Source organism: Gavialis gangeticus, unplaced genomic scaffold, assembly GCF_001723915.1.
Source record: "Gavialis gangeticus isolate Ggan-Ray unplaced genomic scaffold, GavGan_comp1, whole genome shotgun sequence".
Taxonomy (NCBI): domain Eukaryota; kingdom Metazoa; phylum Chordata; order Crocodylia; family Gavialidae; genus Gavialis; species Gavialis gangeticus.
The window spans coordinates 108,102,149-108,112,005 of NW_017729031.1; the positions used below are offsets into that span (position 1 = coordinate 108,102,149).

At 44.6% G+C, this 9,857-nt stretch overlaps 1 protein-coding gene across 1 annotated transcript in view; it reads right to left on the reverse strand.

Annotated features, from left to right (window-relative positions):
• The window catches only part of MAP3K14 (mitogen-activated protein kinase kinase kinase 14), a 39,485-nt gene extending 30,042 nt beyond the window's left edge, over positions 1 to 9,443 (reverse strand). Inside the window, exons 1-5 of the mRNA XM_019523543.1 lie at positions 9,075 to 9,443; positions 8,547 to 8,616; positions 4,959 to 5,169; positions 4,229 to 4,837; positions 3,091 to 3,228 (exon numbers count right to left, since the gene is read on the reverse strand). Coding sequence (XP_019379088.1) covers positions 3,091 to 3,228; positions 4,229 to 4,837; positions 4,959 to 5,169; positions 8,547 to 8,616; positions 9,075 to 9,327 — 1,281 coding nt within the window. The 5' untranslated portion in view covers positions 9,328 to 9,443. The remainder of the gene's footprint in view (positions 1 to 3,090; positions 3,229 to 4,228; positions 4,838 to 4,958; positions 5,170 to 8,546; positions 8,617 to 9,074) is intronic.
• Between the last annotated feature and the right edge of the window lie 414 nt (positions 9,444 to 9,857).

The following is a 9,857-nucleotide window of genomic DNA, read 5'->3' on the forward strand; positions in this document are numbered from 1 at the left end:
CTGCAAACAGGAAACCTCTCATAACCAGCTCTTTCACCATGGTTTTCACTTTAAACCTTGCAATGTTGAACAAGCCTCCATCTAGTCTGATTAAAATATAAATGCCATCATTGCTGCCCTTGAATGCATGAAGAAGTAGTAGATGTTAAAAAGCATGGGAGCTAAGACACCCTTGTTCCACACTGTTGACGTCAAAGGCATTTGATTCTTTGTTTTCATACAGTATAGTTGACTTCATACCTTGATGTAATAAGTGGATGATGTTCAACAGTTTGGGGGGACAACCCAGTTTCTTCAGAAAAGTAAGGAGGCCCTGTCTGTTGACTGTATTGAAACTAAGGCTAAGATCAGATTGACTAAGACCATGTACAGTGGCATTCATTTTTGTCTATGCTTCCCTTGCAGTTGCTCGACCAAAAATATCGTATCAGTGGTAGAGCAATCTGAGCAAAAGCCACACTGACTTTCAGAACAGATTCTTTCACCCAGAGACTGCAGCCTAGAGAGCATGGTCTGAGCAACATTTTTTCCCCCCGACAGCGTTCAACACTGAGATACCTCTATAGTTGTCACAGTTGCTTCTATCCCCTTTGTTTTTTGTGTAATTGTTTAAACTGAGCATCTTTGAAATCTTGTGATACTGCTTCTTTTTTCCATCAGAGGAGAATCACTTCATGAAGTTTTCAAAGTAATCCGTTGCTGGCACATTCGTAGATTTCAGCAGGCAGTCCTTGCCAGATACCTGTTTCCAGAAATGGATTTACTGGCTTTCTGAAAATCTTCTAGTGTAGGCTCATTGAAATTAAACATGAAGAGCTCTAAGGATTAGCACAGTTCAAAGTTATGATGGATTTTGACAATCTCACTGGAGCATATAATTCCATAGTGTTCAATCCAATGCTCAAATTGCTTTTATCTATCAGTAAAAGACATTTCCATTTAAGTCTTTCAGCAGAGCTGTTTTCTTCTCCACTAGACCAACTGCTTGTTTGATGCCTTTGTACATTCCACAGCTATCACCTGCATCAGCTGCTTTCTGAATATCACCATAGAGTTTCAGCCAAAAATCTTGGGCATACCTCTTAGCCTCCTTTTGCATTTCTCTTTGAGCCTCTCAGATGCTATGGTTATGGTGTTGGGAGATTTCTTATAGTTGGTTAGTGCTGTCCTTTTGTTCTTAACCAGTGGTAGAAGGGCTCCAGAGCGCTCTTCAAACCAGTCTGCTTTTTTCTTGCGTTTTTTGCCAAACGCTGTTATAGCAGCATTGTACATGTTAGTTTTTAAGCTTTCCCAAGCCTCAGTGGCTGAGTTGTTAGGTAAAATTTGCTTTCACAACTTCTTCACTGAATAGCTTGCATTTTTTATATGTCTTTAGTTTGGCTGATGTTTATCTGAGAGCAATTGGTAGTTTAGCTACGGTGGATCTTTTTGACATTAATTCTTACTTTGCAGCAGACGAAGGCATGGTCACTGCCACAGTCAGCACCATGATAAGACCTTGTATGCAGGATTTATTTTAGGTGGTTATACCTGGTCAGTACTAGATCTAATTGGTGTCAGAGCCCTGACCTTGGATGGTTCCACAATGTCTTTCTTGTGATTTCTGCAGTGAAGTAGGTGTTCGTCACAAATAGATTTTGACTTGTACAAAGTCCTAACACTCGCTGACTATTTTTATTCATGTTACCAATATCATGTTTGCCCTGACTACTAAGGCAATTCTTAAAATTACATCCAACTCTTGTATTAAATATTATTAAACCCTGTTGTTGAATTTAATAGTACAAATGATGTGAGAATGTGATCTATTAGTTGCATTATTAGTTACATCTCCTGCCACTGCAGGAGTGTTTGACAAACTTAAAAAAAAAAAAAAATCCCCTTGCTAACACTAAGCTCTACAAGCATCACTTTGAGAAATCATCCCTCTGGGTTCACTGTACAATATTTAAAACATGACTGGCTATGTCAGCTTCTGCTTTTCAGAGCCTATAATAAAAATTCACTTCACTTCGTAGGTATAGGCATTGTTCATTGTGTTTGTAGAACAAAGGATAATACAGGTTTCCCTTGCTTTACGCAGATTCTGTATATGCCAATTCGCTCTTATGCAATGACCCTTTTTATACCAAAAATTCATTTTATGCAAGGTAAATTCACTCTTATGCAATCAGTGTGGTGGAAGCCTGCAGCCAGCTGCTTTGTGTGGTGCAATGTGGGAGTGACACGCACCAAAATACGGTCTCCTGTGTGGATCTCTGCTCCTCACTTGTTGTCTGCAACACGCGTTTCTGTAGTTGCCATCCCCATTATGATAGTGCCCTGTGCTTGTGTGTACTGTCTGCTGCTGCTGAGTACCAAAATTGTCTTGTAAAAGTGGTAGAAATAGGTCTGGGTGTCAATATAGTCGAGGTCTTGGAACGTATCCCTGTTTCTTACGTTGTAAAGTGGGTTCCCTTTATGTGAATTCAAGTTACGCAGTTTTCCAGGAACGCATGTACAGCATAAAGCGAGAGAAACCTGTACTGCAAAAAATCTTCAGGATCATCCTGTCTTTCTGAATAGGTAGTGCCACATGATTTTATCAGCTCACTCTCACATCTAGTAGAGGAAAAAAAGCACCTACACTTTGTTTGGGGCACAGGCACATATTTTAAGTATACAGTTAGGTAAGCAGACTACTTCAGGAACCACCTTTAACTCAGGAGCTATAAACACATTTCTGATATTTCAGAAATCCCAGAGTCCTCTGAGCCTCTCTCAGCTCAGAAAAATAGTTAGTCTTCAGAGCATGCCCTGGGGAATATTTAAGTCACAGTTCCTGACTGCTACAAAGGGGGCTGAGCATGTACACACGTGCAATAAAAGCAAGGCTATCCATAGAGACAATTAGTTCTGCTGTTTGACATATGCACGACTATACTTTGTACTTTGCCCTTGGATATTTAGGAATGGTTACACTAAGCTATTGATTCAAGAATAACAAACCTACAGTCCTTGGAAGCTGGAATAAAAAGGGAACTAGCTTCTGCTTTCCGTGCCTCCTCAGAAAGGGGAGCCAACTCCATCCAATACATTTTTTCACATTACCTTTTTGGCAGCACACTGAAATCCCGTTTGTTTGTCCTGTATTTTGTACACTTCCCCGAAAGAGCCAACACCCAGGGAGCCATGGCACTTGGTCCAGTGAACATCTTCTCGGTACTCGTAATCCACTGGCTTTAGTTTCTAAAGGTTAGAAGTCAAAAGAGAAGCTGAAGTAAGGAACTTCACTGCCATGGTGCAGTCATGGGCTGAGAGTCAAAAAAAGAAAGCACCCCAAGAACCCACTGAACCCCTTAAAACTCAGAACATAATTCAGAAGACCTTCCTTATTTCCTTCCATTCTTACTTCTGGAGTCACTGTATGGTTATCAGTAATCTAAACAACTCTACCCATCTGACCCAAAGAGAAACCATCTATTCCCTTGAAGATCCAAGTAACTTCCCCATCCAAAGAAGGTTGCTTTGTTCATTTTCTGGGCAAGTGAAAGTACTTAGTGGTCAGTGCTGAGAAGGCCAGTGGGACAAGATGCTGAAGCAGAGACAGATCTGTTATGCCTCTAAGCTTCACATGCACTTCTGTCACTTGTGGAAGTACTGCCTACACCAAAGTAGGTGACAGGTAGATATGTAGCTGGTTAGGTTGGCACCTAGCTACCTCTTTGCTAGGTTATGAGAGACTAAGCATGGGATTTGCAAATGGAATAGACCAGCTCTCACAGGCACAATTTAGTAGTACAAAAAACTGCTAACGGTCAAATGGCATACAGAATGTTATGACATGTTCACTTGTGTGGACTAGTTCTTTTACAAAGAAAAATAATTACACCAAGGAAGTCTTTGTAGATGGCTACAGGCAGAAACCTCTTCCAAACAAAAAGGCCCACTATGCCAAATGTCTCTTGGTGATGCATTTTAAGCCATATGTAAATGTGGGCACATTCTACAAGCTAGAAGAGTTGATACAGTATTTGAATTCATGCATATTCTTTATGGGAGATTTACACTCTGGATAAGACTCAGATTGAGAGTTACTTCTACAGATCTTTTTGTGACGCATCAGTAAAAATAGATTTAGGACAATGCGTACATTCAGTTCTCTTACAGACAGAGACATGCATGAAGGAACATACTGGATACTTTGCCCAGCACCATATTGGCCCAGGCATGGGATGAAATAGATCACCTCATTAAGCAGGACCCCTTCATTTTCATTTGCCTCTTGAAACTGCTCCTTTGAATCCAGACTGCCTCCTCTCCACGTCTTGGCTAGGCTGGCTAAGTTTCGCGGCTCACCGAGACTCACACTCCCTTTTAAGGCATCCACCAAGTATTCTTCCACAGAAAGTTTGTCCGTGCTTGTTTTCATGGACTGGCTGACACAGTTTGGGAAGCTGCATTCTGATCGTAAGCCAGGTAAATGATGCCCACCATCCACATAGGCCAAATCACCCTGGAGGTATGTCTCCAGAGCATTCAGTTTCATGGCATGGAGAGAACTGTCCAGAGCTGGGAAGCGAGGCTGTAATATATTATAGGGGAAGGGATGGAGTGTCTCTGGCTGAGGCAAATGATTCCTCTGACAGGGTGGTTTCCAAACATGATTAAGGTACTGAATTGGGCTTATCAACTTGTGCAAATGTGGTGCATGTTGGTTCCTTAGCGAAGGGAGTTTGCCTGTGGGTAGCACTTTTCCAGATTTCTCAAATGGGAACTGATTGCAGACTGAATCTTTGCACAGTTCTGAAAACCAGGAGCCATTACTGAAGAAAGTGTTTTGGTGGGTTTCATCTTCCTGGAAGACAAGAGAAAGTTAAGCAAGAACTGACAATTTCAAGCCAAACCTTGAAGAACAACACTATGTAAATCCTACGTGCTCTGCTTGCAACTCAATAAGATGAGCAAAAGGGTCTCACCTGGACCGGAATCGGCATACAGCTTTCTTGTTCTGGTGTTCTGGGTCCTTGCTTAGTAGAGGCCATTGTCTGTATTCTGAGCCTGGACTTCTTTTTGTGCCGTTTCTTCCTAGCTTTGCCACGATGCCTTGCCCTCCAACAGGCAGGTGCCATTTTCCCCTCAGTTGCATGAGCCACATTGTTAGGAATTTGATCAAGACTGTCTGACCGGCTACCAAGAAAAGAATAAAATATATTTGAATCTAACCCTGGAACCACATCTTCCCTAGCTTCCCTAACGAAACCAGGATTGAAAGTTATCATTATCACCTCTTGAGCAAGGCAGGAAATTGTCATATAGTCTCATGTGTACATCAGCACAGACAGTTAAATACACAGCATCAGCTGAAGATTTATTATGCAACAGATATCCCAAAGAAAGACAGTCTACTGGCGGTCATTTTTTATTGATTTTGGAAGGCGCAAAAAGGCGCTTTAGGAAAAGCTTGGCAGTGAAAGTTACTGATAATATCAAAAGTCACAGATAACTTGGTTTGCAAGTCCATGGTCACAACAGCTGAACAATTTATTTAATTTATATTTACACTTGACTCTCTTTAAATCAAATAAAATAAAGAGTTAAGTTCTTACAAGGTAGAGATCTTTTTAAAAGCTCAGATCAGTATAAAAGAAAGGACCTGGATTGGTGATTTTGAAATAGGGCAGACAAGACTTAGCAAGAGAAAAACCTCAGGTTGGTAAAACTGAACTATGGTAATACTAAAATAGATTTCCAAGGAAAGCATAGATATGCAAACCAGCACCACTCTGAGCAAAATAAGGGGGGAACCTGCAGCAACAAACAAAGACTTATCTTTCACAGAATTAATATTTGCTTTTAGTCATTCAACACCCGTCATAATAAATCATTGACTAATCGAACAGAGGAAGTGGTGAAACGGCTCTTCATGTGAAGAAATCCAAAGTTTAGCTTAAACTGCATTGTGTGGATCAATACATCTGCCCTTGGTATGCCTAAACATGCAGCAGTGCAGTTTCTCTCAACCCCTTTCCATTTTTCTCCAAAGCCTCTTCTGTCACGACATTTAGCAAACCTAATAAGCTGAGCTCTCGGTTCTAAGCTCAAGGAAAGCAAAGACAAGGCTTTTGATTCATCATACTTGCACGCATTATAATTATGTCCCTGAACTGATAGAGTTTGCACTACTTCAGCTGGTCCCTGGGTGATTTTTCAGTCAGTCTGCTTCACCTTTGATTCATAAGAAAGCAATCCAGCCCTGGGCTTTTTATGCCGAGTCAGGAGGAAGCGGAGGCTGCAGTGGATCATTAGCAAGGTAGAAAAAGTTATGCTCAAGTGGCCACAGGCAAGTAAGCCCCTCAGGCCACTATGCTGGATCCAGCCCACAAGGCCATTCTATCCAGCCCGTAGGGCCCCTAAAAAAAATTTAGAAAATTAGAATTTATCTGTCCTTGGTTCCTGTCAAAGATGACAGGAACCAAGGGCAGTAGGACCCAGGGGAAGCCCTGGAAGGCTCCTTCAACAAAGCCCACCTGACACCCCGCCCCCAGCCAGAAGCCCCATCGGGGTTGTGCCATGGCAGCAGCAGCTGCAGCCCCTCCGCTTGCCATGCTGGGCATCGTTTGTTGCTGTTGCCCAGCGTGCGAGCTCCGGGCAGGCAACAGCAGCCAACACTGCCTGGCGCGACAAGCGGGGGGGGGCCAGCCACAGCTGCTGCTGCCATGGTGGGGCCCCGACAGGCGAGCCCAGAGCCACACGGGGCCCAGGCTGGCAGTGAGGGCAGGTTACAAGCTGGTGCTGAGTGCAGGGAAAAGCAGCCCCTCGCCTGCCCCATGGCCAGCACCCCGTGCTGCAGCCACTTGCAGCCTGTGTGGCGCCACCTGTGCCTGCTCCAGACAGCCCCGTGTGGGCTGCGAGTGGCTGCAGCAGGGAGCACCAGCCACGGGGTGGGTGAGGGGCTGCCTTTTCCTGCACTGTGCTCCGCACCAGCTCCTTCCCTGCCAGTGAGCAGAGGGTTGGGGCTGTGTACTGTCCCCTGCCTGTACTGCGGGGCTGGGGGGCCCTGGGAGTGAGCAGGTGCAGGAGCACGGCCCTCACCCGTGTCCTAGGGCCAGTGCCAGCAGGGCCCAGAGCAAGGCAGCAGGAGTACAGGGTCCCAGCTGGCAGGGGCTCTATGGAGCCAGGCCAGCTCCCTGCTCTTCTTGCTGGTGCAGCCCAGCCTAGCTCCACAGACCCCTGCCAGCCTGCACCCTGCTCTGAGCCCCAATGGTGCTGGCCCTGGGACACTGGTCCCAAGATGGTGACTAGGGGGCGGGGCACCTGTCAAGGGGCAGGGTACCCATGCAGCCCTCAACAGCTTGCCACAATTTGGTAAGTGGCCCTCTGCCCGAAATAATTATCTGCCCCTGCTCTAGTGCTTGCTATGGAGCTGCTCCCTTTACTAACAGCAGCAGCACCAGCACACCCTGACTGGGAAGGGAAACCCAAAGCAAGTCACTGATGCTGCTCATCCCAATCTATATACATGGATCTCAGAGAGAAGCTACTTTTCTCTTTCATCTCCTTCAGTTTCTATCCTATCCTTTTCTTTCTCCATGTTCCCAATGCTGCTCGAGTCCTGCAGCATCAGAGCAGGGGTTCTCAACCTTTTTCTTCCCAGAGCTCTCCTTAGCATGCTATAAAGACTCCATGGCCCACTTGTGCCACAACAACTGTCTGACTCTCCACATGGCCCCGTGTGCAGTGGGAGGAGCTCAGAAGAAGGGAGCCCCAGGGCCCAACTCATCTGAGCAGCAGTATGGAGTCTCACCTGCCAGCCCACCACACTACCCACAAAATAGAGGACAGACCCACCCCCATCCCTTCCTCAGAACTCACCTCAGCCCCCAGAAGCCAAGGTAGCTCTTCCCCATGCCAAGCAAGGCAGACCCCCTGAAACCTTCTTGTAGGCCCCCCAAAGGGGCCATGGACCCCCAGTTGAGAACCACTGGCTTAGAGGTCTTTCTATTCCTCTCCTCCCAATTCACCCCCACACCACTCTTATGCTACTAGGCAATGGCTGTGGTTTGTTCCTGCTGCACCATCAACACATATGACCCCACAGCTTTTTAAAGGGAAGGTTTGGGGAGGAACAGGCACCTTTGCCAAAAAGATACTTTATTCTGTCAGAAGATATGAAAAGTGTATCCTGTTCTCAGTCCATGAACCCCAAATGAAAGAGTGATTCAGCCCCTCTTGGAATCAAGTCAATGCTCCTGCTACAAAAAGTCACAGCAGTAAGCATTGATTTGTAAGAATGAGTAAAGCAAAAGCTTTAAACATCTGATTAAATACAGAACATACCTACAGGGCAGTATAATCATTCTCTATTATAAACAGTTTTGGGGGGGGAAATTACATGGGTAAAAAGAATGCTGCAAGTTCTCCAGAAACCTTAGATCTAGCCATTGTTAACTTATATGCCATAGTTCTTTAAATCACTCAGGTTGTAGCGATGGAGTCAAAATAAGGTATCGCTAAAGCAGCGTGTCTTGACTCTGGACATGCACCTTTTTCCAAAGGCCTCTCACCTGTAACGTTTGCTATCAGCAATGAAAGGTCTCTCTGAGAATGTTGGGCTGAACTCTTGACTGTTCTCACCTGTATAAAAGAAAACAAGATCAGTATACAACTTGCATACTAGACAAAAATCTCTGCAGATAACAGCAACTGCCTGCTCTAGGAGACAATGGTACTGTCTTGCTAAATTGTAATCTTTGAGGGTAAATCACCATCCAGGTCATGCCAGGTGAGCAGAATTACTAAGTTTAACTTTTGCCAGGTATCAGACATTGCATAAAACACTGCAAATTTCCCATCATTTCTTTTCTCCAACTATGTCTTCTGGAAGACATTCAAGGAAAACCCGGCTTAACATGGTGGAAGGTTTGTTTCTGGTCATGAACATTTTGTAAACTTACTAACTGAGTGGGATCTGATCATTACACCCATCCTACTTGCAACCACAAAAACAGTACTGAACTCAGCTCTCCCGAGATGTAGGTCCTACAGTCCCTACCCCTCCCTTCTCCTTAAGGTCATCATGCTACATCACTTACATTCTGCTTGGGCAATGATAGAAATGGATGCAGAGCTTCCTTCTGTCTCTTCTTTTGCTGTTCCCTTGGTGATCACATCATTCAGGATCTTCCACTGGGTGGGAAAGGCACCTTTGCTTGGCTCTTCTACTTTGCAAACACTGCTCTGCTTCTCTCCTGCTGTTTCATTTAGCCCTTTAGTGGCTGCGAGCTCCTTCTGTTGCCTGACAGTTGGGTCAGGAGCTCCTTGGCAAGCAATTTCCATCACTGCCATTTCACAGGTTCACAAAGTCACTGAGGAAGAACAAGAAAAAACAGCTTAGTTATAACACGTCACCCAAGGATCTTAAAACTACATCAATATCCACTTGAAAAAAGGGACTGCTTACAGATTCAGAGGTTGTGTGACTTATCCCAAGTCACAGAGCAAATCAGAACCCAACCTGGAAACTGGGAGTAGTACCCTGGAAGCATGGCTCTCAAGACTCCCACTGCTACCACCAAGCAGATATGTATAATGAATGCTATTCTAGGTACTAAAAATGAGAGAGAGAGATAAGTTTATTTTCCTTTCCTATTCACCTGACTTAAATACAAAAAGTATTTAGAGATAACTTAGGGGTCCCATCCTCATCTCCTCTGTTTGCTGAATACTAAAATCAAGTAGATCAGTTCATCTAAAAACCCAGCTGTCCCCTTGTAACCTGCCCATTTGAAGTGGTCAAGAAATATTTCTGGCTGTTCTCTCCCCTGTGCAACCTACTGTCTCAATGATCTTTCCACTGTTTTTGCAGTCCAAAAGGA